Source organism: Leucopleurus acutus (assembly GCF_964270905.1).
Source record: "Leucopleurus acutus genome assembly, chromosome: 1".
Lineage (NCBI taxonomy): Eukaryota > Metazoa > Chordata > Mammalia > Artiodactyla > Delphinidae > Leucopleurus > Leucopleurus acutus.
The window spans coordinates 83,664,947-83,692,913 of record NC_139142.1 but is presented as its reverse complement, the minus strand read 5'-3'; the positions used below and the strand labels follow the sequence as shown (position 1 = coordinate 83,692,913).

General features: G+C 49.9%; 4 protein-coding genes across 6 annotated transcripts in view; 1 reads left to right on the top strand and 3 right to left on the bottom strand.

The window, feature by feature from the left end:
• The window catches only part of DNAJC17 (DnaJ heat shock protein family (Hsp40) member C17), a 38,430-nt gene extending 18,859 nt beyond the window's left edge, over positions 1–19,571 (top strand). Inside the window, exons 2-11 of one of the 3 annotated variants that reach the window (XM_082848684.1) lie at positions 9,148–9,217; positions 9,516–9,574; positions 9,800–9,887; positions 11,623–11,714; positions 11,955–12,051; positions 12,655–12,698; positions 13,125–13,199; positions 13,734–13,814; positions 14,310–14,420; positions 19,412–19,571. In XM_082848684.1, the coding sequence (XP_082704810.1) occupies positions 9,148–9,217; positions 9,516–9,574; positions 9,800–9,887; positions 11,623–11,714; positions 11,955–12,051; positions 12,655–12,698; positions 13,125–13,199; positions 13,734–13,814; positions 14,310–14,420; positions 19,412–19,534 (840 nt within the window). In that variant the 3' untranslated portion in view covers positions 19,535–19,571. Of the gene's footprint in view, positions 1–9,147; positions 9,218–9,515; positions 9,575–9,799; positions 9,888–11,036; positions 11,248–11,622; positions 11,715–11,954; positions 12,052–12,654; positions 12,771–13,124; positions 13,200–13,733; positions 13,815–14,309; positions 14,421–19,411 lie in introns of those variants that run through there. The other 2 variants (XM_082848683.1, XM_082848685.1) reach the window with 2 other exon arrangements.
• Positions 6,775–8,751, bottom strand: LOC309961857 (syntaxin-12-like; the record flags this gene model as incomplete). The annotated part of the gene is given in 3 exon segments (XM_082839341.1): positions 6,775–8,121; positions 8,128–8,486; positions 8,622–8,751. Coding segments are annotated over 3 exon segments (831 nt in total). The 3' UTR covers positions 6,775–7,779.
• LOC309958141 (uncharacterized protein C15orf62, mitochondrial) lies at positions 16,581–17,108 on the bottom strand (the record flags this gene model as incomplete). Its single annotated transcript, XM_082833786.1, has 1 exon — positions 16,581–17,108. One exon carries the CDS (start codon positions 17,106–17,108, stop codon positions 16,581–16,583), a length of 528 nt encoding a protein of 175 aa, XP_082689912.1.
• A 68-nt stretch (positions 19,572–19,639) lies between the features above and the next one.
• Positions 19,640–23,866, bottom strand: GCHFR (GTP cyclohydrolase I feedback regulator). The gene is made up of 3 exons (XM_082848745.1): positions 23,389–23,866; positions 21,530–21,624; positions 19,640–20,296 (listed from the first exon to the last, which is right to left on the bottom strand). Exons 1-3 carry the CDS (start codon positions 23,422–23,424, stop codon positions 20,173–20,175), a joined length of 255 nt encoding a protein of 84 aa, XP_082704871.1. The 5' UTR covers positions 23,425–23,866; the 3' UTR covers positions 19,640–20,172.
• Between the last annotated feature and the right edge of the window lie 4,101 nt (positions 23,867–27,967).

Below are 27,967 nucleotides of genomic sequence, written 5' to 3'. Positions count from 1 at the left end.
TATTGACTTGTTTTGTGGCCTAATATATGATCTGTCCTGCAGAATGTTCCATGTGTGCTTAAGAAGAATGTGTATTCTGTTGCTTTTTTTTCTTTTAATTTATTTATTTTATTTATTTATTTTTGACTGCATTGGGTCTTTGTTGCTGTGTGCAGCCTTCCTCTAGTTGCAGCGAGTGGGGGCTACTCTGTTGCGGTGCATGGGCTTCTCATTGCAGTGACTTCTCTTGTTGCACAGCACGGGCTCTGGGCATGCAGGTTTCAGTAGTTGTAGCATGCAGGCTCAGTAGTTTTGGCTCACGCGCTCTAGAGTGCAGGCTCAGTAGTTGTGGCGCATGGGCTTATTTGCTCCATGGCACGTGGGATCTTCCCGGACCAGGGCTCAATCCTGTGTCCCCTGCATTGACAGGTGGATTCTTAACCACTATGCCACCAGGGAAGCCCCTATTCTGTTGCTTTTGGGTGGAGTGTTATATATATAGTCTGTTAAGTCCATCTGAACTAATGTGTCATTTAAGGCCGATGTTTCCTTATTGATATGCTGTCTGGATGATCTCTCCATTGACAAAAGAGGGGTATTAAAATCCTCTACTATCATTGTATTGCTGTCTATGCTTCCCTTTAGGTCTGTTAATATTTGCTTTATATATTTCGGTGCTACTGTGTTGCGTGCATAAATATTTACAAATGTTATATCCTCTTGATGGGTTGACTCCTTTATCATTATGTAATGACCTTCTTTGTCTCTTATTACAGTCTTTGTCTTAAAGCCCATTTTGTCTGATATAAGTATAGCTGCCCCAGCTTTTTTTGGTTTCCATTTGCATGAAATATCTTTTTCCATCCCTTCACTTTCAGTCTGTGTGTGTCCTTACATCTGAAGTGAGTCTCTCTTTTTTTTTTTTGCGGTACGCAGGCCTCTCACCGTTGTGGCCTCTCCCACTGCGGAGCACAGGCTCCAGACGCGCAGGCTCAGCGGCCATGGCTCACGGGCCCAGCCGCTCTGCGGCATGTGGGATCCTCCCGGACCAGGGCACGAACCCGCATCCCCTGCATCGGCAGGCGGACTCCCAACCACTGCACCACCAGGGAAGCCCCTGAAGTGAGTCTCTTGTAGGCAGCATATAGAGGGGTCTTGTGGTTTGTTTGTTTTTGGCTGCATCGGATCTTAGTTGTGGCATGCAGGATCTTCATTGAGGCATGGGGGATCTTTCGTTGCAGTGTGCAGCCTTTTTGTTGTGGTGCGTGGGCTTCTCTGTAGTTGTGGCATGTGGATTTTCTCTTCTCTAGTTGTGGCGTGCAGACTCCAGGGCAGGTGGTCTCTGTAGTTGTGGCATGCGGTTCCAGAGAGTGTGGGCTCTGTAGTGTGTGGCACGCAGGCTTTGGTTGAGGCGCATAAGCTCAGTAGTTGTGGCACTCGGGCTTAGTTGCCCGGCAGCATGTGAGATCTTAGTTCCCTGACCAGGGATTGAACCTGCGTCCCCTGCATTGTAAGGCAGATTCTTTACCACTGGACCACCTGGGAAGTCCCAGCCACTCTTTTTTTTTTTTTTTTTTTTTTTTTGTGATACCCGGGCCTCTCACTGCTGTGACCTCTCCCGCCTCAGAGCACAGGCTCCAGACGCGCAGGCCCAGCGGCCATGGCTCACAGGCCCAGCCGCTCCACGTCATGCGGGATCCTCCCAGACCGGGACACGAACCCGTGTCCCCTGCATCGGCAGGCGGACTCTCAACCACTGCGCCACCAGGGAAGCCCGGCAGGCGGATTCTTAACCACTGCGCCACCAGGGAAATCCCTCATGTTTTTCTTTTTAATTAATTTTTATTGGAGTATAGTTGCTTTACAATGTTGTGTTAGTTTCTTGCTGTACAGCAAAGCGAATCAGTCATACATATACATATATCCACTCTCTTTTAGATTTCCTTCCCATTTAGGTCACCACAGAGCATTGAGTAGAGTTCCCTGTGCTACACAGTAGGTTCTCATTAGTTATTTGTTTTATACATAGTAGTGTATATATGTCAGTCTCAATCTCCCAATTTATCCCACCCTTCCTTTCCCCACTTGGTAACCATAAGTTTATTCCCTACATCTGTGACTCTATTTCTGCTTTGCAAATAAATTAATCTCTACCATTTTTCTAGATTCCACATACAAATGATATTATACGATATTTGTTTTTCTCTTTCTGACTTACTTCAGTATATACAACAATCTCTAGGTCCATCCACATCTCTGCAAATGGCACTATTTCATTCCTTTTATGGCTGAGTAATATTCCATTGTGTATATGTACCACATGTTCTTTAGCCGTTCCTCTGTCGATGCACATTTAGGTTGTTTCTGTGTCCTGGCTATTGTAAATAGTGCTGCAATGAACATCGGGGTGCATGCATCCTTTCGAATTATGGTTTTCTCTGGATATATGCCTAGGAGTGGGATTGCTGGGTCATATGGTAGCTCTATTTTTAGTTTTTTAAGGAGCCTCCATATTGTTCTCCATAGTGGTTGTACCAATTTACATTCTCACCAACAGTGTAGGAGGGTTCCCTTTTCTCCACACCCTCTCCAGCATTTATTGTTTGTAGATTTTTTTTATGATGGCCATTTTGACCAATGTGAGGTGATACCTCATTGTAGTTTTGATTTGCATTTCTCTAATAACTAGTGATGCTGAGCATTTTTTCATGTGTTTGTTGGCTATCTGTATGTCTTCTTTGGAGAAATGTCTATTTAGGTCTTCTGCCTGTTTTTTGATTGGGTCATTTGTTTTTTTGATATTGAGCTGCATGAGCTGTTTGTATATTTTGGAGATTAATCCCTTGTCAGTTGCTTCATTTGCAAATATTTTCTCCCATTCTGAGGGTTTTCTTTTCATTTTGTTTATTGTTTCCTTTGCTGTGCACATTTTTCTTGTTATTAACCATTTATATTCTATGAATTGTTTCTTCATGTTCTTTCTGTTTTCTTGTAGTTTGTCTTTTTCTTGCTTGTCTTTTTCTGCATGATTTCTTTGCATAGTGAAGACTGTGTTGTGTGTCATATTTCATGCACATACTTCTCTCTGTTATCATATCCCTCATCTTTTAATTTTGTCTATGATTTTTTACTTAGAGAAATTAAAATTTTTTCATTTGTAAATTCATTCATTTTGTATAAGTATGCATGTGTGTGTGCATGCATGTGTGATTCCTTCCCTTGTTTTAATGCTTAGGAATTTCTTCCCCATCCTAAAAGCAGATTAAAAGTCCCATCATTTTCTTTCTTTACCATCATTTTCTTTCTTTAGGTTCTTTTAGTTTCTTTTTTTGTATTTAGTTTTTTTATCTATCTGGAATTATTTTGGTATATGGTTTGAGATGAAGAGCTAAAACCTTTTTTTTTTCACTCAGTGTATATTTTTTTCACTCAGTGTAATACTTTTTACTATACATTGAAGTTTTACATTTATTACTATTTGTTTCTTGGCCATGCTTATATGTTCCATTAATCTTGCCTTTGTGCTTTACAATAAACTTTGATTAGGTCACAGAGAACTTTGAGGTTCAAGTTCTTTGGGCTTGGAGACCCCAAATGCCTCCTCAGTCATTCATCCTAGTTCATTACTTTTGAACTCAGAAGGCTCTCCACATCTCGCCCTGCTCATATGCACTGTGGGGCTTTCCCTTCTAATTGTTCTACTCTGTGTTTTATGAATTACACATACCTTATGAATCACGTTAACTTTCTTGTACTTTCAGTATCATACCTGAGTTAACTTTAATCTTTTTCTCCTCTTCTCAGCCCAGTTTGCATTTCTTTGCCTACATGTATGCTCTCATTCCCTAGCATTTCTTCACCCCAAGTTTGTGTGTTAAAACTTGTTGGTATGAATTTATTCTTTTCCTGGTTTTCTTCTATTACTTTTCTTTGGTTGAATTTTTTTTTTAATTAACCAAAATATTCTTTGACAAAAACATTATTTTTATTCCCATGTTTTATTGCAACCATGTCTCTCCTTTTTCATGTCTTTTTCTGTTCTCAGTACTTATTCCTCAGTAAAGGAAAACATATTTCTTCTCTAAGCTTGTCTGGGGCTTGAAGAGAAGTTGGGCTGTTCCACATCCTCTGTCTTGAATACCCTTTCTGGCCCTGCTTGGAGAACTGTTACTCACCTTTCAGATCCAGCTCAGATATTGCCTCCTCTGTGAGGCCCTCAGGGCTAAAATTAGCCATTCTTTTCTCTTTGTTTCCATTCTTAGGGCCCTCTCTTACAGGCATCTTACAACCTCAGTGTAATTCATTGTTTTCATAGCCATCTTCCTTGCTAAGCAGTGTCCTTCCTCTTCAGTGTCAGGGAAATTCCTGATTTTCCTCTGTATCCCCAGCTCCAGCTCAGCCCCTCCATATCTTAGCTGCTCCATGAGTGGACCTGGGAGGTAGGGTAGATTCGGTGCTGTACTGAAGGGCTGTAGGAGAGCTCCCCTCCTACCCTTAGACATTCCTCTCTAAAAATGAATACCAGCCTGACCTTGACTTTCTGGCCTCACCTCTCCCCGTACTCATGAGACTGGTAAATTTTTCCAATAGGTTCTTGAAACACAGAATGTTCAACCCCTTACACCTTTAAAGGGTGATTTGGAAATGGAGGCCCAGTCAGGCCTTGAGGGAATAGGGGTCCAGGATACATCAAGTTGATTGGGGCAGTTGTGTTTGGTTGTAGATGTTGGGAGTGTGGGAGGCTGGAGGGGTGGGGGTAAGATGGGGGTCCACCCAGACAGGGAGTGAGGTGACCTAGGTCCAGTTGTACTATTGCTTCAAATAAAGTTTGTTGAGACAGTTAAAGACATATGTCAAAGGAACACATTCTGGAAAGAGAATTGATAAGGAAGCAAATTAATATATGTAGAGTATTTCCCATTATTATATAATTAGTTTTTTGTTTGAACAGTTTTGTTTTCCTGTTTAAGTGAGAAAAAAAACCAATCTTCTGATATAGAACATATAAAATGAATTATAAAACACAAAACAAGGGCTTCCCTGGTGGCGCAGTGGTTGAGAGTCCGCCTGCCGATGCAGGGGACCATGGGTTCGTGCCCCGGTCCGGGAAGATCCCACGTGCCGCGGAGCGGCTGGGCCCGTGAGCCATGGCCGCTGAGCCTGCGCGTCTGGAGCCTGTTGTCCGCAACGGGAGAGGCCACAACAGTGAGGCCCGCGTACCGCAAAAAAAAAAAAAAGAGTAAAGATGACATTCCAAGTGTGAGACTATATATAAAACTATCACCTCCCCTTCCCTTATTATTATTTCTTAATAGTGAAAAAAGCTAGATTTTGTTATTGTTGTCATTTCTTTTTAATGGTGAAGACCTAAGTTGGGGTGGGAGGTGAACATAGGCGGGCAGTTGGGAAGGTTGGGGAGCAGGGAAGCACATCTACACCCTCTCTGCTCAAAGCCTGTCCTGGGAGTGGTTCCTGCTTCCTCAGGCTCAGCCAGAAGAGCTAGATGGGCTTGGTTGCCCTGCCAGGTGAAGGTGTGTTTCTAGGCGTGGCCCAGCAGGTGGCAGCACACCCCAGAGGTCCTGGGCTAGGTGGCTCCTGGCCCTCCTTAGCTCTGGAGGTGGGAGTAGAGTTAGGCACCTGCCCACAGGCCCTCCCCTGGGGGTGCTGGCTGCTTGCCTCCGAAGCCCCTTATTTAGCACACTTTGGATAGAAGTGTTTATTGGTTCCCTCTGGGAAGCCTGGGAAGCCAGTCTTCTTAGCTACTGGTAGAGGTTCTGGTCTAGAGGCTCCTCCTCCCAGGAGGTTTGAGCAGTAGGTAAGGTGTGCAGGCAGAACTGAGAGCAAGGCCTCAGGAAGCAGAGGGTAGCTTCTGGGATTTTGTGCTCTGCCTTCCCTTATGTGTGGGGAGTATATAAAAGAGAATCTTGGTGGCTATGTTTGCTTATTTTTGCTAATTTTTACTAATATAAGAAATAAAACATTTTCTTTTTAATACAGAGAGGTGCAAAGATAAAAACTAAAAAAGGACCATAGCCTTGCCACCAGGATAACCCCTGTTATCAATAAAAAAGATAATAAAGTAAGACATGTTTAAGGTTTGAAAATTTGAACTACAGAAAAGTATAAAATGAGAAGTAAATGTTTCCTTCCCCTCCACTTTCAGCTTCTTTCCAAAGGAAACCACAAGTTTATGATTGCTTTGAGGAAAGAAGAGAAAACAAGGGCTGTGCACATGCCCGAGTGTCTCTAACTATTTACATTTCTTTTATTTTCTTATTTTCAACCCCAAAATGATCATTGTATATACTAAGCCTTGTTTTTTTCATGCACCATACCTTGAAGATATTTCTTTCCTTTTCTTAAGTTGAGGTATAATTGGCACATTTTGTACAACATAATGCTTTGCTATTTGTTACCATACATTGTTATGATTTTTTTTTCTTGTGATGAGGACTTGAAGATCTTTCTAGAAAGCACATACAGACTTCAGTCTATGGTAATTTTTTTAATGGGTCTCCGTTGTTGGAGATTTTGGTTGGCTCCACTTTGGGGCTAATATAAACTACGTTTTAGTGGACATCCTTGCATATTTATTTTGGCATGCTTCTACAAGTCCAAATTCCAGAGTAAGTCAAAGGGAAAGTACATTTAAATTTTTTTTTTTTAATGTTACAAGACAGCAATCTTTTATTGAAACAGTTTTGTCTAAAACTATGCATGGAGAGATTAATCTCTTGTTCATAAATTAGGATAAGTCTAACATCACTATTCCAAACCAGTATTATTTACAAAAAAGAACTTTGCTTTATCGCCAGGTTCACAGGACTAAATTTTAAACCAACTTCAGTCTAGCTTTTAAAATCTTCCTGCCATCAAATGCCCAGCAAACCTTATTAGGGTAGGGGGCAGCCTTTTGATGGCAACATTCATCATTTACCAGGAATGCAGAACCACAACTGAGCAACAACAACAAAAGATTAAATCATTCCAAACAATTCCTATTTGCTCTCCAGAAGAACGCTTTGTCTAATTCTCCCCTTCTATACAGACAGGTGGGAGAGGAACCCCACAGAGAATCATAATGTTAATTAAATTAAACTCTTCAAAAAGTGAACAAGATCATTTAGTGTATATATGGATGAATTGCAGTCAATGACACTAGCAGATAATAAACTTAAACCCAGATTAACACACACCCCAACAGCTGACCAGCTCAAATACTTACTTCTCATTTAATCTGGATCACCTGTGCAATTTTTTATTCTCTAGTTAAATACATTGCCAAAACCTTTCAAAGCATATAGGGGGCAGGCTTCTTAGAAATTCAAACAAATATTAAATAATAAAAATTGCTGGCTTATTATACAGTTTCTGACAGACTCCAATATGCTGGGTGACAGAAAGTAATTCTATCTCAGTTGCTAGTAAAAAGGTAAATCTTGTATGTACATAGAAAGACAATATTACAAGACTATAGTGTTACCTACCAAAACAAGAATATCTAGAATGTAATTTTCAGTAAACACTTGGGACGAAGGGCAATCAGAATATAAGAGAAAGCAAAATCCACATAAATTAATTCCTAATTTGAGAAATCAATAAAATGTATACATAAATTGATAAATACTGTCTCCACAGGTCACTAATTCCAAGGACTAGTTAGTAGTTAGTTTCTAACTAAATTATTACAGGACATTCTGGTGTATTCTGTCTTCTTGTGATCAGTTTGTTCTGGCAAGACTCCAGCAAGCACTCGCCCTTGAAAACAGCTCAGCAGGAGAAGGCTCGGAGGCAATCACTTCATTTATTAACTAGCCACAAAATAAGTCCCAAGATTACAATAATCACTGACAGGACAAGCACCAGGATGCAGATCTTCTTGCGAGATTTTTTCTGATAGTAAGCAGCTCGCTGTAACTGATCAGTGGCTCTTTCTACATGCACCTCTGAGCTTTCCACATTGGCTTCTGTGCTGTCAATGAGATCACCTTGGTCATGGATCATCATTGCCAAATCTTTCAATATCTGATTGACATCCAAAATATCAGCCTCCAGCTGCTGAATTGCCGTTTCCCTCTCTTTAATAAGTTCCAAATCCTGTTCAGTGATGGCCACCTCATCCTCCTGGCTCTGCATCTGGTTTCACTACTCATGGCTGTCAGATGAGACGAGTTGCTCCTCTCTTTGCCTCTCCTCCACAGAAAGACGAGATCCAGCTCTTGCTCTGGCAATACTCTCCTTTTCCTTTGCAGATACCCTTCTCTGCACAGCCTGGAAATTGTTTAAGGCTGCAGAGAAGTCATTCATGAGACGTTCCTTCTGAAGTTTCTGCTGGCGCTGTTCTGAAGTAGATGAAGGAAGGGGCAAGGACCCTAATTCCTTCAGTAATTCATTTGTTTCCTTGGCAAACTGATTTGTAGAGTGCTGTAACTGTTGCAGATTTTCCTGTAGCTTGCTTGAATCTTGCTTAGTTCCTAATTGGCGCATCAAATTCTTTATCTGAGCAGCTTACAAAAACACAGATGTGTTAATAGCCTCTAAGTCTGTTAAGAAACAATAATTAAGCAAAATCTTCCAGGTGATTGCTGAGTGACTCTTCTCCTAAGTAGAAACTGAACAACTTAGTCCTTAGCAGCATGTACAAGTTATTTCTCTGGCTTGGCCGATCCTCTGGATGTTGCCGCTGCACGTCTGGATGATGCTGCTGAAGTCCCGGAGTGGGGTCCCCGAGGCCCCCGGGTTCCGGTACATATCTAAGGGACCGTAGGACATGACGAGGAGCCGAGACCGACCACATTTTAAATTTTGATGGCTAAATTTCCCTCCAGCGCAAAGGTTGCCCTGGTTTACATTACATGACACCATGAGTGTGTGAGAGTGCCTGTTTCCGGGTGGCTATAGGGACATCTGCCCCCCGCCAGGAGCCCTCTGACATCCACAGTGGTAAGACTGGGTGCTCAGCGGAAGCAGGCCCAGCCCCTCTCCTGCAGGGCAGTGGTCAGCTCCCTCCACGGCCTTTGCCTCCACTGCAGGTCTCCTCTGTGGTTGTGAGGTGACGGTTTCAGTGTGGCAGCCTTTCTTTCAGCGATGGAGAGCACTCCCTGTTAACAATGTTTTCCTTTCCGTCCTGGGGTGAGAGAGTAAATAACCAAATCTTGACTCTTCCAGGTAAAGAAGGCATATAGGCAGAAGGCCCTCTCCTGCCACCCAGACAAAAATCCGGATAATCCCAGAGCAGGTGAGCCTCTCATAGGCATGGGGAGAAGGAGGCCAACCCACCTGGGTGTGGTGTGAGTGCCGTGGGAGGCCAACGCACACAGCCTGGCTTTGGGCGCTGGGCCCCAAGGCTGCACTTCGCATGTTAGGAGCATCTGGTCAATTGCTGATGCACTCACCCTTCCTTGCTAGTCCATCATCTGCTGATGTCTGCTTTTCTAGCAGCCTGTGGCTTCTTTGAGGTGCTCTTTTGAGGGAGTACACCATCATCAAGTCTAACTTTACTTTTCTCCCCTCTCTTTTTTGATCCCTATGTTTAGTTGAACTCTTCCATCAGCTTTCTCAGGCCTTGGAGGTACTGACCGATGCTGCCGCCAGGGTAAGCTCATCCTTCTCTATCTAAATTACTCCACATTTATAGACCACTGTGTGCTTCATCCTCTATACTTGGCCATGCATCACAGTCCTTGCTGTCCTAGCCTGGAGACCCTGTCACCAGACTGCCTCCTGATGGTTCTAGGGCTAGCGGCAGGGCCGGGGAGGTGGCTGGGCTCTGTGTGTGTTCCCTGGCTGACTGCTCCTCTGTGTTCCTTTCTTCTGCCAGGCTGCATATGACAAGGTCAGGAAAGCCAAGAAGCAGGCAGCAGAGAGGACCCAGAAACTTGATGAGAGAAGGAAGAAAGTGAAGCTTGGTAGGTGACATCGTGGTGCTGGTAGCCTGCAGTTTCCCTGGACCGCTTTCCTGCAGCTCCCCCACCTTTCCTCCTGCAGCTTCAGTTCCAGCAACCAGAGCTTGGCGGCCCCGGCTCTGGGCAGAACCCTGTTCTCAGGGGTGGCTCCTAAAGGACAGTCATAGGAATAATAACAGTGACTAGGTGTGCTATTAGCTAAGCGCTGTGACAGATGCTTTAGTGCCTCCTTTAATTATTACAACTATCCAAGGAGCTGGGTGTTATGAAACCCACTTTTTATAGACAAAAGAGGCTAAGGCACCAAAAGGATAAGAACTTGCTGGAGCCAGGATTTGAACCCACACAGCATGAGTACAGTCAGCGTTCTTGTTGGCCATGCCGTCCTGGATCTTTTTCATTCGTCCCAGCTCTGCACAGAGCTTTCACTTCGTGAAATCCTCTCAGAAGAATCCAAAGAGATCCAGGCGTTTGTCTTTTAAGAAACAGCTTTATTGACATATGTTTTGTATATCATATCATCCACCCATTTCAAGTGAACAATTCAGTGATTTTTAGTAAATTTACCAAATGGTGCAACTATGACTCTAAATCAATTTTAGAACATTTTCATCACCCCCATAAGATTGGTCCAAGCATGCTTTACTCGATTTTTCTCCCCTTCCTCTTGCCTGCTTCACATCCATATATTTATTATGTACATATACCATCCCAGTACATCCATTAAAAACAAACAAACCTGAAGAGTTTAGGTAAGTAAAGTGAACAGAAAACAAAGTGGTGTGTCCCAGACCTGAAAGAAGCATTTGTCACAGCAGCTGGCCTGGGACAGGGCCACAAGCAGGTTTCTCTTGGAAGGTGGGAAGGCTCCAGGACCTGGGGTGATGTCCTTGCATTGTGGCTGCCATCCCTGTAGGAGCTGTTGTAGCCGGGTCCACAGTGAGGCTTGGTAAATGTGAGTTGAGGGGGGAGGTAGAAGATTCCACCGTGAGACTTCCCTGGTGGTGCGGTGGTTAAGAATCCATCTGCCAATGCAGGGGACATGGGTTCAATCCCTAGTCCAGGAAGATCCCACATGCCGTGCAGCAACAAAGCCCGTGCGTCACAACTACTGAGCCTGCGCTCTAGAGCCCGCAAGCCACAACTACCGAAGCCCACACACCTAGAGCCCGTGCTCCGCAACATGAGAAGCCACCGCAATGAGAAGCCCGCGCACTGCAACGAAGAGTAGCCCCTGCTCGCCACAACTAGAGAATGCCTGCGCGCAGCAATGAAGACCCAATGCAGCCAAAAAAAAAAGAAGATTCTGTGGGAACTCAAGCTCAGTGGTGGGAAGAGCATCAAAGCCATGGCAAGGTCGCAGGTCAGGCTGTGGTGCCAAACCACAGGAACAGAGGCCAGGAGCTCCACCCACTGGCAGCCCTGACCCATGGCCCTGGGCTGCTGACATAAGCACCCACCCACACCTTGTTCACTGTTTGGAGAACCAGCCTTGTCAGTGTGAGCTGCTTTAACTTTTCCAGACCCCGGCCACTCAGCTGGATCCTATTCTCTTCCTTGTTAGGACTTTTCTCAATGGAAATTAATTTGGGAGCACATAGGCATTGAGGGAGGGGCCAGAGTTACTGTATAGGTTCATGCTGTGTGAGACTTTGGGGAAGCAGCCAGAGCCTGGTAGGCTGGGGCCATGTAGAAACTGCTTAGACCAGACATTGGGTCATTCAACCCTTTTTCGTAGACCTGGAGGCCCGGGAGCGGCAGGCCCAGGCCCACGGCAGCGACGAGGAGGAGGAGGAGGAGAGCCGGAGCACCGGGACACTAGAGCAAGAGGTGAGCGTCCAGGCACTGCAGCCATCTGCAGGGGGAGGAGGCTGGTGGAGCAAAGGGGTTGCTGTGGCTGGAGAGGGCATGCCATTTCCACTTTCTTCTGTGGGATCTGGGTGATCTGTCCCACCTGCAGGTTGCTGAGCCTAGCTTGCAGGTGGAATGTCCCAGGGACCTTTGCAAGGTGAGCCAACCTGGAACTGGATCTGCACAGAACTGTCACCCTCCCCAACTCCCACTCTGCAGATCAGCCGCCTGCGAGAAGAGGGTTCCCGGCAGCTGGAGGAGCAGCAGAGGGTGATCCAGGAGCAGATACGCCAGGAACGGGAACAGAGGTTGAGAGGTGAGAGTCCGTCCCCCAAACCTGCCTCCCACTCTGAGGCAGCTCTTGATGCCCAGAGTGGCCACAGTGGCTGCTCAGGGAAGTTGTTCTGGAAGCTTCCACCTGCTGGAACCCCCTGGGCACCCCACTTGGACACATGCCACCTGTCTCTTCTTACCAGTTCTCTGAGGCCTATTGGATTTTCACTCTACCTGCGATCTCCTGGCCCCATTTATCTTAGTCCCAAGCAGAGCTGGCTCTATTTTGGAGCAGATCACCAGGGCGGGGTGGGGAAGGCTCTGGGGTACTTTGTTTCAGTAGAATTGTGTGGTCTATACCTCTACCTTCTGCCCCCCGTAGGTGTTCATAGCCCTTTGTTGGCAGAGTGCTGACCATGGCCTTCAGCAGGCAGCTGGGCAGCTGTCCCAAGGTGACAGCTCCTCAGGGTTGGGGTGGGATTGCCTCTACTTGCCCTACCAGGCTCCACAGCAGGGCGGGGCAAATACTGCCCTTGGTCAGGAGTGATCTTTTCTAGGTCCTTTGGCCCTGGGCTGTGTCTCCTTTGGGAGAGAGAACCTCTGATTCCATCATATTCTACCTTGCTAATTTTCCTAAATTTTCTAGGAATGGCAGAAAATCCTGAAAGCAAAGGAACCCCCAAGCTAAAGGTGAGCCCTGCGGATCTACGGGCCACCTCACACCATCTCCTCTCAGCAGAACAGATGCTTCCATGGGCACAGGTGCTTCTGGCGGGGACGCTGGATCTCTGGGAGCCACACCACTACCCACATCCCATCCTTCCATCTTCCCACTGCCTGGGCATCAGGATGGCCTCTCAGAGCTGGCCGTGAAAGGCTGCAGCGCAGCCCTCCCTAAGGCCCTCGAAGGAGAGCATCTTATAGGGCTGGAAGCGTAGCTGTGGGTGAGCAGGCCACCTGCCTGTCTGTTTTCAAGGGGAATGCATTTGGGGGGTGCTCCTTAGATTACCAGTACTTTGAAGGGGGGTGTCTGCTCAGACTGTAAAGCTCAGGTGCAGGGTCTGGTTCTGTTGAGAAGTCAGTGTTTAATGGTGACACCCACTGCTGTCTTTTCAGCTCAAGTGGAAGAGCAAGGAGGCCAAGTCACAAGGCGGCTATTCCAGAGATGTCCTCCTGCGGCTTTTTCAAAAGGTCTGCCCTGCTGACTTCCCCCTAACCCATCATCTCAGGCCCCACCTCAGCCCAAACCCCAGGATCTCCAGGCCTAACCTTCCTTCCCATCTCTACCTGCCTTTTTTTCTGTGTCATAGACCTTCTCCCCAGGCCACGGCCTTCCAGTCACTCATGTTGCCATGTGCCCCTTCCCTTGCCATCCTTAGAAGCAAAGGGCTTGGCTGCGTTTGTGGGGCGAGAGGAGGCTATTGTCTGGCACCAAAGCCCCATCCTCTTCACCTCCTTCAGTTGCTGAGGCAGCTGTGCGTCTCTGCTGGTCTAAATTCCCACATCTGCCAAGCTCTCCTTTGCTGTCCTCTGCATTCCCGAGGGGCAGGGGAACCTTTCTTTCCCATCTCTGATATCCCCTTTCTGGTTGAACCTAGCAATGAGAGGTTATACCCCGGCTAAAAATGGCCTAGTGGCCTCTGGGTGGCTCAGGCTTGTCTCTGGTGTGAGCTGGGCCATCCTGAAGGCTGAGCCACGCTTACCGGGACCCCCTTATCCTCACAGTACGGAGAGGTGCTCAACCTGGTACTGTCCAGTAAGAAGGCAGGCACCGCCGTGGTGGAGTTTGCAACCATCAAGGCTGCGGTGAGTGCTATGTGGGGCTTTGGGGGCTACTGACAGCCCTGCCTTTCCAGGGGAGGAATCCAGTTCTGTAGGCCCTCTGAGCTTAGGTGTCCACACTCCCAGGGGATCTCTGGGCCAGCTCAGAGCCAAGATTTCCCAGAGCCCCTCCAGCTCCCAGGAGTAGAGGCACAGCGAGTGAAGGGATGGACAGGAGAATATTCCGGGGATGGCTTCATTTCCTGCTGCCTGGCTCCACACCCTCCACCTTCCCCTGGAAGCCAGCACGCCTCCAGGTTGGAGCCCTCGCACTGCCTTCTCCCCTTCCCCCACTCCCCAGTCAGAAAGCTCACGTGGCGCACAAGGAAGGTCAGAGCTTCAGCACACCATTGTATGAAGTTTGCTGTGCTTTGCTTGGAGGATGAGAGCGCTGGTTCTGGTTCTTTCTGTGGGGGTAGCGAGAGCCACTTTGTAGCCGACTGGAGTGATGGGACCAGGACCGGATGCTGTATTTGACAGGAGCTGGCTGTCCAGAATGAAGTGGGCCTAGTCGATAACCCTCTGAAGATTTCCTGGTTGGAGGGACGGCCCCAGAGCACAATGGGCCCTAACCACCCAGGACTGTCCCAGGTAAGAAGCCAGGCCTCACGCAGCTGGGCCTGCTCAGGCTTCGGGGCGCCTCTTCCTGTTTGGGCTCTTCTCAGGGCCCTTTCCTCGCAAATCCCAGTCATCAGGAATATGGAGAGATTGGCAGGTCCACCAATCCAAGCAGGAGGACTGTGATTCCTTGCTGATCCCCTTTCCTCTCTGAGTGCCAGCGGGGCCCACCCTATGCAGACCTCTTAGACCTTATTTTCCATGTTCTGGTCCCCTTTGGGGTCTCTCATCATCACCCAAAGGCATTGTCCTGGCCTGCGGGTCGCTTGGTTGCAGTGTGAAGCATTTGGCGCTGAGATGACCTGGTGCTTCAGGGAAGGGGCCGGTGATGAGGGTGGCTGCTTCCTTCCCCAGCTTCCTTCCAGGTGTGTCCATGGCTGTCCCAGATGGGGACCTAATATCAAGAGGCAATATCTCCTCTTTAGAAATAACACTGACTACCCTGCCGACACTGAGGTGCTGCCTGGTGCCCGACTTGTGGTAAAGCATGCACTTGAGCTGACACACGCCCGACACCGGCTCTTAGTCCTCGCGGCTCCACTCCCATTGCCTCAGGCACCCCGCCACCACGCCCCTCACCTGGCCGTGGGGATGGGGAGCTCTCTGGAGTGTGTCCCAGACCCTGGACAGAGGAGGCAAAGGACCTGGTCTGAGCTTGACTTGGGATCCTTCTTTAGAGACTGTTTCCCCACGGTTAAGGCCCAGCATTTCAGAGCCCCAGACGGCACTCCATAGGCTGTGTTACAAAGAGCTCTCTTTATCACCATCCCACAGGGGCTTTCAGTTCAGCACAGCCACACAAGAGGAGGGAAGGGGGAGGCCACAGGTTTGGGTTGTGGAGGTGCTGTGTGTCCAGGCTTCCCTTCCCCCTCTGCCACACCTGGAAAGGCCTGGGGTGTCAGAAGCTCATGCGGCCAACTGGGCTCTGCTCCAAGTCTTCTGGCGAGGCCTCAGGGTGGGGTCGTAGCCCCGTTGTCAGAGGTTTTGAGCAAAGCAAAGTTCCTCAGTCCTGGTGAGGATTCTGGAGACCAGCTTGCCTCTTCATTGTGACAGCTCTGAGCTTCGTGTCTGTCCCTGATCGAGTCCTCCCTCCCATATTCCCATGGGCGCAGGAAGGAGGGAAACCTGCCACTGTTTTTTGTTGCATTTCCCAAGGGCTCCCGTCACTAATAATTCTGGGAATTCCCCACAGGCCCCTTTCACAAGCTGTCTGTGCCTGGCATTCCCTAGAGCCTCCTTCCTTGGGCACCAGGGAGTGCTCGTGCTCCGGGCAGCTATACTGGCACTTTGAGTCTCTCATGCCCCCTTTTCCGCTAGTGATTTGTTTGGCGTTTTTCCAGAGTTACACTGTGTATCTCTACCTGCCTCACTCTTCCTACTCTGTCAGCCCCTCCCTTCCCTCGCAGGCCCCATATGCTTCCCCCTTCCCCCCACCAGGCCCCAGGCCATGGTCTAGCCCTGTGCTGCCCAGTAGAACTTTCTCCAATGATGTTAATGTTCACTCTGCGCTGTCCAGTGTGGTAGCCGTTAGTCATATGTGGCTGTTGAGCACCTGAAACGTGGCTAGTGTGACTGAGGGCTGAATTTTTAATTGTATTTAATTTCAATTAAACAGCCACGTGCAGCTAGTGGCTACCATACTGTACAAGGTCACGCCTGTTTCATCCCTCTCCCCTTAGGTCTCCCACTTTCCTCTCCAGCCTGGATTGGACCACTTTTGCCCTGACCTGTCCTGTAACCTCGTTCTGTTGACAGTGGCTTCAGAGGGAGCTGGCGCAGGGCACCCATCTGTCGTGCCCAGTCTGCACGTCCTCTGCTCCTGGACTCACCCCTTATGCCTCCCTCCCTCTCTGCTGGCCTCTGCCTGGTCCCTGTGGTTGCAGGTGTGGCCTCCCTTTCCCAGCCTAGCTAGCTGCCTTCAGGGCTCCTGCCAGCAGGTGCCCCCCTCACATTTCCAGCTTGCCTCTGTACCTCTGTCCCTCCACTCTGGGGTGACTCAGAGAACTGTTCAGGACCCAGAGGGAAGGCAGCGACCTGGATTCCTATCCCTACCTTAATCCACGACTGTCCCCTCCTTCTCTGGGTCCCCAGGCTTCTGGCTCTTTCACCCACCTCTGCCCACCCTCCCCCCATTCAGAAGCTGGGCTCACTGGGAAATTGCTCCCTCAGCATCTGTAGAACTTCCTCAAGAAGCGAAATCCCTAGGTCAACTTTGAAGGAGAAGAAGGGATCACTGAGGTCTGGAGCAGGTGTCCTCTGGAAGGGGGGCGTGTCTGAAAGGTCCTCGTCGGAGTATTGGTAGAGGGCGTCCGCCAGGGAGAGCGCGGAGGGCAGAGTGGCAGAGTAGGTTGCAGTGTAGGTGGACGGGGACTCCAGGATGTTGGGGCAGCTGGAGCTTTCTCGGTAGAGGCGCGGGGGTTTGGGCGGGGCCAGCAGGGTGGCCCGGGGCTGCTCGTCCCCCCACAGTGGCAGGCGCCGGCCATCTGGCCTCCCTCGCAGCTCCCGGACGACCTCCCGGTTGCTGTACTCCTCGTGGTCCCCTCCAGCCGTGCTGGCCTGGCTGAGCACGCTGCCCTGTCGCTGCAGCCTCCGCGGCCGCCGCAGGCTCAGCCGCTTGAAGAAGGAGGCGCTGCGGAAGGAGCCTTTCCGCCAGATCTCCATGGGGCCCCAGGGAGCCAGCAGACAAGCCTGGAACCTCAGAAGCCCGGTTCAAGGGCAGCTGGGGGCCCTCTGGTCCCGCTGGAGCAGTGAACAGCGAGAATCAGGGAGGCAGCCTTCGCTGGCAGAAGCAGAGGCCTCCGGGTTTCTGCTCAGCAGGGACCTTCGTACGTGTGTCCAGGAGAGCTGAAAAAGCTGAGCGTTCGTGGTGACGGGAGTTTCCCAGAGGGACAGGAGTGGCCTGGTTACTTGATAGGGCAGTGGAAAAACCCCAGGAGGAAGAAACAGCACTCCACTCCGTGGAGCCGGAGCGAGGGCAGCTGCGGCGCGACCCGGGGTGGCTCCTGGCCCTGCGGGGGCTGGTCTCTCCGCCGCTGGCTCCCAGACTGATCAGTGGCTTGGCTGTTTGTGCCAGTGTGTGGCGGTGGAGACGTGTTGTTGTCTTCGGCTGACTCAGTCAGGTGGGAGGCTGGTCTCGTGCTCTGAGGTAATTGCAGCTTCCGCAGGCAGGGATTGGGGCAGCGGCAACGCCCCGGGGCACCGGGGAGCCTAACATTCCTCTGGGGACCGTCTGGGGCAGCCCTGCTTTGTGTGTCACCACGCTGCCGCCTCTTCCTCCACAGCCCAACGCCCTGCGCCCTTGCGGGCAGGCCTGGCCCCCCAGCCCCTGTGGGTGTGGGGTGAGGACCTCCAGGAGGTGGGAGCTAATTGAAAGGCAGGTGTGTGGAATGACTGCTGGGGAAGGAAGAGGCCTGTCGCTGGTGTGAGTGACCGGCCCTCATTAGCAGAGCCTGCAGGGATGGGGGGAAGGAAGGAGGCAGAGGGTGTGTTAACGGGGAGCAGCCCTCTGCCTATAAAGGGCTGGCTCCTCCCAGGGCCAGGCTCGGGGCGTGCCGAGGGTGACTTCAAGTTTTCTCAGCAGAGCAGCATTACCTTGGGGGGGGGGGGCGGGCGGAGAATTGCCCTCCCCTTGGCCTGACAGCAAGCCTGGCTGCTCCATTTCCTCAGCCTTCCTCGATTTTCCCAGATAGCCTCAGGGCAGGAAAGGACATTTGAGAGCCAGTGTCCTGCCTTCCTGGGGGGCTGCCTGGGCCTCATTTGGGGTCCTGCCTCTGGGGAAGGGGCTGGGTCAAGGCTAGGAGGTGGGCCTGGCTGGGAGGGCAATTCTCCTAGGAACCGCGGAGGCCTGGGAGGAAGGAGGCATGGGGCTGTCGGGAAGGGCAGGGGAATCTGGGCTGGGTAACACTTCCTGGTTCTGTACACCCCTGACTCCAAACCAGTTGGCCAGGGCCTGGCATCTTAACCCCAGCCACTCCCTTCTAATTCCCCGGGTCACTGACCACCGAACTTTTTTCCTGGCCTGTTCCAAGAAGGTGCATCAGCTCGGGGTACTGCGAAGCAGGTCTCAGCAGCTCTCTACTGTGCAGCCCCCCTGGCCTGGCTCCCTTCTGTGCCAACTCTGGTGGGCTTCATACTTCTTCATGCAGCTTCAGCTGCACAGAGGGAGGAAGTGATTTAAGTGCCACTGCAGACCTTATCAGGGCATGGCGTTGGCGGCTCAGGGCTCTCCTGTAGAGCTGCCTCTCCACCCCACAGCCTTGGCCCACTGAGGTGGTCATTTATTATTCTTTTGATTATGAAAATATTGCACCGTTCAGTCCCCCACACTGTGCGGGCAAGATCATAAAAGAAAAAGCCACGGGCCCTGCCCTCCAGGAGCCCTAGTGTGTATTTTTAGGAGGCAAGCTGGCCTCATGCTTGTTTCTCTCTCCTAGGGTGGGGCTGAGTGAGGCTGTGTCTAGGGTAGGGCTCCCTGTGCATCCTCAGCAGGAGCCAGACCACAGGGAGGGTGGGCAGCTGGGAGGGGTCAATGCTCTCACCTCCACCTGGCAGAGTGGAGTGTATTTCTGTGCCTCTGACAACCCCCCTTCACTGGTAACTTGTGAGAAGCAGAAGCCATGGGGTGGAGGAAATGAAGGGATGAGGGCCTGCTAGAGCATGAGGAAGTGATTCACCTGAGCTGACTGTAGATGTGAAGGGCCTGGGAAAGGGAGGTGGGGCGGGGTGATAGCTGCTTGAGATGGGCTGAAGGGGAGCCAGCTGAGAAGCTGGCCTGGGGCCAAAGGCCTGCTTGCTCTGAAGGAACATGGGTGAGTTGGGATTGCAGGATGTTCCAGGGTCCTTCCCTTCCTGGGCATCCTCCCTCCTTGACTCTTGGCGGCGGCTCTGCCTAGGCCCTGTCCTCCGAGTCTGGAATCCGTGGGGCTGTGCCCTGACGCCTCTGTGTCCTCCCTCTGTCCCCCCAGGGTTCCGTGCGGTCTGAGAGGGACTATGAGAGCCTCGTCATGATGCGCATGCGCCAGGCAGCTGAGAGGCAGCAGCTGATCGCCCAGATGCAGCAGGAGGACCAGGCTGGGCAGCCCACGTAGCCTCCTGCCTCCAGCCCTCCCATCCCACAGCCCTTTTCTTAAACGTCACCAATAAACTTTTTTTTTTTTTTTTTTTTTTTTAGAGTCTACCTCTATTGCATACATAGGTGTAGGGTGTGGGCCTGCCCAAGCGTGGCCTTGGTTTCTGGGTTCTGCCTCGGAGGGCTCCACCCAGGCCTGGCTCTCCCTCCCAGGGAGGCGCTCCACACGGTGAGAGTCAGTGGCCAGCAGAGCAGAGGAGCAGCCACTCATCACAGCCCTTTACTGGCTTGGACTAGCTATGCAGGACCCACACGCCCAGTCCTGGAGCCATGCTCCACAGGGGCACCCAGCTCCCTGCCAGGGGCAGCCTGGCTCTTGCCAGCTCCTCAGCCTGCCACAGAACACGGCCTCCTCCAGGGCCCGTGCCAGGCCTGAAGCTGGAGGGGCAGCTGGGGGCACCAGGCCCAGAGGCCCTGCCCCCCCACTGGCTGAGGCAGGTTTCAGAGAAGGCCGTTCATTGCCCAGTGGTGCTGGGCCGAGGAAAATGACGACTTGGGAAGAATGGGCAGGGCGGTGAGTGAGGCAGGGTCCTGGGGTCGGGGCCCATGGCAACCACTCCAGAGAAGGGGTGACTGCAGCTCATCAGCGTGGGAGGGTCACTCCTTGTGCAGGCACCACACCAACGTCTGGCCCACCCCTGTCATGCTCAGCACACGGAAGCCTCTGCGCTCCAGCTTGTCAAGGACTATTCGAGGAGGGTCATTGACGTAGTACTCACAACTGCGAAGAGAAGGAGGGTAGCGTGAGGGGGTACACAGCACAGCCCTGCGTACCAAGAAAGTATCTGCTGCAGACTAGGCCTGGTCAGGAGTACTCCTAACAGGGACTGACGTTTGCTGGGTGCCTTCTGGGTGCCGGGCTGAGTATACATTCCCTGCCCCTCATCTACTAAGCTCTTTGCATCATCTCATTTATTCCTCCCAACAACCTAAGGAAGGTACTGTTATTGTTCCCATTTTATAAGTGAGAAAAGAGAGGAGTAAAGCAGCTTTCCCAATGTCATCCAGAGAGTAGAACCGGCATGAGTCTGACAACAGCTCCATGTGCCCTGGGCCACTACCCATTCAGCAGGAGCGGCCTGCTCTCCCTGGGACCCTCCCCCAGGCCTCTGCCCTCTTGCTGCCTGGCTGTCCTATAGTCGTGGAGCAATAAGTTGGGCCCCCAAGAGCTCCTGGCTCTGAGTGCCACTCCCTAGGATGGAGAATGCCTGGTTTCCCTTCTTTCAGAGTTAATTAATTCTGAAGGGCCATCAAGTAGATAAAGGGCTGAAGCCCCAGGCTGGGCATCTGAGAGACAAAAGCCTTATGGCAAAGGGATGGCGTTGGCTTCTGCCCTCCAACCCTGACCAGGGGGCTACGGCCAGCTCGCCTCCTCTTTCCCTTCTTCTAACTGGGGTGCACTCTGGTGACCCTTCTCAGGAGTTTGAGCCTGTGTAGCCAGAGTTCTCCCTGCCTATGGCAGGAAGGGGTGAAGGGCAGAAAAGGAAGCATGAATCACTGTTTAGACTTGGGGCTGCTGTGAAGGATGCCAAGGGAAGTGGCTAAGTCCCCAGGCAGCAGCTGAACTGGAAGCAGGACCCAGGCTCCCTTCTCCCTGTTTCTAGGGCTGAGCTTTGTTACTTAGCCATCTCTTCAAGACAGAAGCCTTTCTCTGTGCTTGTCTTTGCCTTGATGGGATCCAGTTTAGAGATGAGAGGGCAGGGCAAGGAGCAGTCCACTTGCAGAGTCCTATACTCAGGGAACCAGACTCTGTCCTGGGACTTTGTCCAGGGGCTCCCTTGTGAAGGAAGGGCCAGTGGGAAAGCTCTCAGAGAAAGCCTACAGAGGACAGATCCCCAGGATGCAGGCAGAGGGGTCCTGAGGCTAGGCAGTGGCATTGTCCTGTTGTGTAAAAGGAACAGAGACAGGTCTAGGGGCTGGCAAGGAGAAGATCCTTAGGAATGCTACTACTTACAAATTGTTTCCCAGGACACTTCTTTTTGAGGCCCCCAGATGCCGCATCAGTTCTGGATCGGAGTGCTCATCGCCCACCATGGTGGGGCCCACCTCCTGCAAGGTAAGTCACAGCGGCTGCTTGGCTGGCTGCCAGGTAGAGGTGAGCTGTCTCGCCTCTCCTTCTTCCCCCGCCTGCTGGCTCTGAGCCCGCTTCAGTTAAAGACTGGAGGGAGAGGAAAGGAATCTTGGGGGCTAAACACAAGCTGGGAAGGGGTGGAGTCCATCAGTGATCAGGCTGAGTCATGTGGGGCCTCCCTGCACCCTCTAGGCCGGGCTGGGCAATGCCCAACTACTGGCACCTTCACGCCAGGCACCACCACCTATATCTGTGTATCAGAATAACCTGGAGAACAGAGAAATGAGAACATGTCCACACAAAAACTTGCACACAAATGTTCACAGTAGCATTATTCATAATAACCAGAAAGTGGAAACAACCTAAATGTTTGTCAACTGATCAGTGGATAAATAAAATGTGGTATAGCCATTCAATGGAATTTTATTTGACAATAAAAAGGAACGAGTATTGATGTGTGCTACAATATGGATGAACCTTGAAAACATCACGTAAGTGAAAGAGGCCAAAGACCACATATTACAATGAAAAGTAGACGGGTGGTTACCTAGGGCTGAGGGGCCCGGGGGAAATGAGTGACTGCTAAGGACAGGGTATGAGTACAGGGTTTCTTTTTACGGTGATAGAAATGTTCTAAAATTGCCTATGGTGATGGATGCACAACTCTGAGCAAGCTAAAAAACAAAAACAAAAACCCCATCACCATTGAATTGTACACTTTGGTGAATTCTGTCGTGGTATGTGTAATATATCAATGAAACTTATTCTTTTAAGTTGCTTGAGGAGCACTGAATTCCCAAGCCTCAGGCTTCCAGAGTGCTTCCGGAGGTCTGGGAAGGGGTCCAGGAGTCTACATTTTAACAACTGCACAGCTGACTGGTTCTTAAACTACTGCCCTGTGGCACTGCCGAGACCTCTCCTGCCCAGTGGTGAGCCCATCTGTTATTTCCTGCATTCCAAGGGAGCTGTGTACCCTCTGATGGATCACCCAAGCACTGGGGAGTGGGAAGGGGCAGAGGAGCATCCTGCTACCCAGGTTGGGAACCCGGTCATATTATTCTGAAGCCAGATGGGGACTCATGGAGCAACCAGCACCTTCTTTTTGCAGAGGAAACTGCGCCCAGGGAAAGGGGCGTGGTTTCTGACTGTTGAATGGTGTTCTCCCATCTCTAACCCCATGGGCTGTCTCGGGTTCTTTCTTCTCTTCCTTTTCTAAGGTCTCAGGAGAGCTCTTCCTGGAAGTGCCTAAGGGTGTAGCTAGTGGGCCACTCGGCACAGGGGTCTTGGCGTCTTAGCACATCCTTTAACCTCTCTCCCTCAGGTTAGGCCACTCCCACTCCCCACTCCCTGGCAGAGTGGCTCTGTGTGGGGCAGTGGGTGCTGCACATGTGAGACCAGGACTCCCTGGGTCCCTCCCGAAGGCTCCCGACCTCCCGCAGGCAGGTAGGACCGGAGCCACAGGCGCCCGGAGCTCGCTGGGTGGTGGGGACGCACTCACCTGGCCCCCTTCGCGGCGCTGGAGTCGCCGGGCTGCCAGAGCTCTCTGAGTCCCTGGATCCAGGGTAAGTCCAAGACCCAGCCTCCCTCCCGGCCGCCCAGGGGGGCGTGTTCCGGGCGGCTTCCGGGTCCGGCCACGCGCGGGCGTCGCCCGGGAGGGAGGCGCCGAGATGCGGTCTGCAGCGCCCCCCGACCCCTGACCCGGGCCGAACGCCAACTCCCAGGGATGGCCAGCGGGTACTCACCATGCGGATCTGGGTGCTGATGAGCAGGTAGGGCATGGTGAGCGCGTCCCGGTCAGGATCTCTCCCTAGACTTTGGGCCAGGCGCAGACGCCAGCCCCTCGGGCTCCGGGACTGCGACCGGCCACCTGGAGTCCAGTTACTCCTGCTCTGGCCTCCGGCTGCGCCACTCCAGCAGCTCCTGGCCCGTTACCGCCTCGGCCGGCCAATCAGAAGCTGGCGCCCGTGACACGCCCCGGAGCTCGACGATTCGAGACCCGCCCCCAGCGCTAGGGCAGCGCCCTGAGACCCTTGGTTTCCGCCGACGCTTCCGCGGGTAGTCCGGGGGCGAAGCGGGATCTGTGTTGGGCGCGGGGGAGGGCGGGGTGTCGCTCCCCCAGCCCCGGACCGGAGACCGGGGTGGCCCGCCGGGCTCTGCCGGCTGCGGCGGGTCGTGGCGCCCTGCGCGCGTGTTGACTTTGCGCCCTGTTACTGCAACACCTTTGATAACAGGTTCCAAAGTCCTCCTGGTCCCCGCCCCCTCCCCTGTGAAGCAGAGCAGGGTGCAAACGGCTACCCCACTGAGGCCTCCCAAGCTCCTGCCCACCCCACCCGCGGAAGGCCTCTAAAATGTTTAGCGGATCCCCACTTCCCGGCCCCAAGACACGTTCTCCAGAGATTACTTCAGCGCGCGGGAGACAGGCAGGAGACTCCTCGGGTGCACTGCTCTTTCCCGCCTTCCCGACCGTAATTCCTAGTACAGCGGCGGAACCATGCATTTCTGTGGCCTTGTAGGTAAATCTGTAAAGGAACTGAGCGCTTGGCTGAGTGCCAGGCCTGGAGAGACTTAAACCAACGGAATCTGGCCGTCGGTTCAGAGAGTTTCCGGCGAAGCTGGAGAGACTCAGCGCACGTGTAAGAGCTCATAAGGCAACACCTGGGGGCCAAAGAAACTTCTGCGCACCAGCCACCAAAGAGAGTGCAGCGAGTTCACCTCCACGCGTCTACGCCTTCATCTGAATGTATCAAAGTCTGACAACTGAACATTCTTTATCTGCCTTGCTGTGATTGGTTCTTTAAAAAGAAAGCAAGACAGTGGGATGAATTGGGAGACTGGGATTGACATACATACATTAATATGTATAAAATAGATAACTAACAAGAACCTGCTATTTAGCACAGGGAACTTCAATGTACAGTAGAAACTAACACAACGTTGTAAAACAACTATACCCCAATAAAAAAATAAAATACTTGGAGCTTGTAACCTTCCCTCCCAGGCTCTTGAAAAATCTTCACTTCACTGAAGGGTACGCTCTGTGCCTCCAGCACTTTGACCCATGTGGAGAAAGGTATAAGGGAAATAGGAAGTTGTAATCCTAAAGGATCCTTACTGGTCTAATTTATTTTTCTGTACTCTCTATACCTATCCTCAACCTCCAGGACTAACAGTTTAGCTAGAGAGATAAGACATGTTCAAGATTAACAAACGATTTGTTAAACTGACAAACGATGAATGCCCAGGACATATAAAGAACTCTTACAAATTAGGGAGAAAAAGATAAATCAATAGAAGAAACATGGGCAAATGACTCAATTAGGCACTTTTCAAAAGAGAGAGTGGAGATGGCCAATAAACTTATAACATGATGTTCAATATCATTAGAAATCCCAGAAATGCATATTAAACCAGTGAGATACTGCTTTACAGATTTGCAAAAAATAAAAATGTGTAAGCATCATGTATTGGTGAAGATGTCTAACAATTGAAATATTACTGTTGGGATTGCAAATTGTTATGACTGATACAATCACCTTGGAAAACAATTTGGCATCGTCTAGTAAAGCTTAAGACATGCATCACTGTGACCCACCAAACCTCTCCTAGATAAACCTAGGAGAACTCACTGACCGCATCAGGATACACATACAAGAATATTTAAAAAAAGAATATTCATAATAGCACTGTTTGTAACTAGCAAAAAACTGGAAACAGACTTTATGGCCAACAAAAGTGGTGTTTTTGGTTGATTCATACAATGGAAACTATAGCAACGAAAATGCTGAATGAAAAAGCAAATCTTGGAAAAATACAGAATAATTCTATTTACCTAAAGCTCACAAACATGCAAAATTAAACAGTATATGGTTCGGAGATAAAGACATGCGTGGTCAGATTAAAAAGAAAAGGAAATGATAAATGTAATATTCAGGGGAGTGGTTACCTCTGAGAAAAGGGAAAGGCATGGAGTGGAGACAGACATGCAGGGTTTTGGGTTTTTTTTGATTGGAGTATAATTGCTTTACAATGTTGTGTTAGTTTCTGCTGCACAGTGAAGTGAATCAGCCATACGCATACACACATCCCCTCCCTCTTGGACCTCCCTCCCCCGACATCCCACCCAAGTAGACCATCACAGAGCACCGAGCTGAGCTGCCTCTGCTATACAGCAGGTTCCCACTAGCTATCTATTTTACACATGGTAGTGTATTTATGTCAAACCTAATCTTCCAATTCATCCCACCCTCCCCTTCCCCACCCGCCGTGTCCACACGTCCATTCTCTACGTCTGCCTTTCTATTCCTGCTCTGTAAATAGGTGCGTCTGTACCATTTTTCTAGATTCCACATATATGCGTTAATATGTATTTGTTTTTCTCTTTCTGACTTACTTCACTCTGTATGACAGACTCTAGGTCCATCCACCTCTCTACAAATGACTCAATTTCATTTCTTTCTATGCCTGAGTAGTATTCCATTATATATATGTACCACATCTTCTTTATCCATTCATCTGTCAATGGACACTTATGTGTCCTTCCATGTCCTGGCTATTGTAAATAGAGCTCCAATGAACATTGGGGTGCATGTGTCTTTTTGAATTATGGTTTTCTCAGGGTATATGCCCAGTAGTGGGATTGCTGGGTCATATGGTAGTTCTATTTTTAGTGTTTTAAGGAACCTCCATACTGTTCTCCACAGTGGCTGTAACAATTTATATTCCTACCAACAGTGTAAGAGGGTTCCCTTTTCTCCACACCCTCTCCAGCATTTATTGTTTGTAGGGTTTTTTTTTTCATAAATGAGTTTGTTTATTCAAACAATATAATTGCTTGAACAGAAAACTCAAGATAAACTCAATGTACAAGAACACAGGTACACAAATTACAGAATTATTTATAATAGCAAAAAGACATTTAGAAACAACTTATATAATACTCAAAAGGTATTTGCTAACTACAATCATAATAAACTCACTCATTAGACAATTATACATTATTGAAAATTAAATATGGATGCTTTTCCTAATCTTGAGCAAAAAATAAATAAGTTGCTGAAGAGTCCAGATAGTATGCTCCCGTGTATATAAAATGGAAAAATATGAAAATTGACATGTTTTTTGTTGATATGTACATGTGTAATAAACTTATGAATGGGAACATAAAAAACAAAATTCAGGGCAGTGGTTACATCTAGGAGGGGGTATAGAGAGTAAGGGTGGTGAGATCATGGAAGGTTACCCAGGGATCTTAAATAGTACTGGTACTGTTTTGTTTGTTTGTTTGTTTTGCGGTACGCGGGCCTCTCACTGTTGTGGCCTCTCCCGTTGCAGAGCACAGGCTCCGGACGCGCAGGCTCAGCGGCCATGGCTTACGGGCCCAGCCGCTCCGCGGCATGTGGGATCTTCCCAGACCGGGGCACGAACCCCTGTTCCCTGCATCGGCAGGCGGACTCTCAACCACTGCGCCACCAGGGAAGCCCAACACAGGTTTTTATTATATTTTTATGGCACCATTTTATGTTTGGAATAGTTCATAAGAGAGCCTTCCCTACAATTCCGGCCTTATTGGTGAGATTTACAAGGGCTGCAAATATTCTCACGCTCTGGGTGTCTTCTTAGTTGATCTTATCCACATCTCTTCCCCAAATCTCTTTGGCAAGTGTCCTCAAATCTTGTGCATCTCAAGTCTCTGATCATTTGAGCAGAAGAGACATTAGGTACAGTCTGTGATTTGGTGTCAATTAATACAATGGACCATGCCTCCTTTCTTTCTCATGCCACCCCGTGATTCCAGGACCCTTGTATTCTGGTAAGGGAGAAACAAAATATAAATTTGTTTTGGATTCAGAGCTTAAACATTATTTTGTAGGACAGCACTCCAAACTCTAAAAGTCATTTCCCTGCTGTTTCCTAAATTGGGTCTTCAGTTGTCCAGTTTATCATTCATTTTATAAGAGCAGCTGCTTCTGTGTTATAGGCCAGTGAATTCCATAGGCAACGGTCCATGTTTCACTTTTTTAGGAAGAGATTTAGCCATTGTTTTGGAGTGCATTATTGGGCATTAAAGTAATTTGTAAATTTGCAGACAGGCAGGGATATCATATGCAAATTCAGAATAAAGTTCATGCCTGTGTAGGTATCGCAGCCTCACAATGATGGAAGGAAGCCACAAATAGTCATCCTTCTCCACATAGCTGGCTGGTTTGCAGTACCAGGGAAGATACACAGTATTGGGCTCTGCTGTTGGCAGTTTGGGCCCTCAGGAGTTGTATTAACCAGATCATGTTGGTTGGGGGAAGTCCATGTGATTCAGCCCATGAA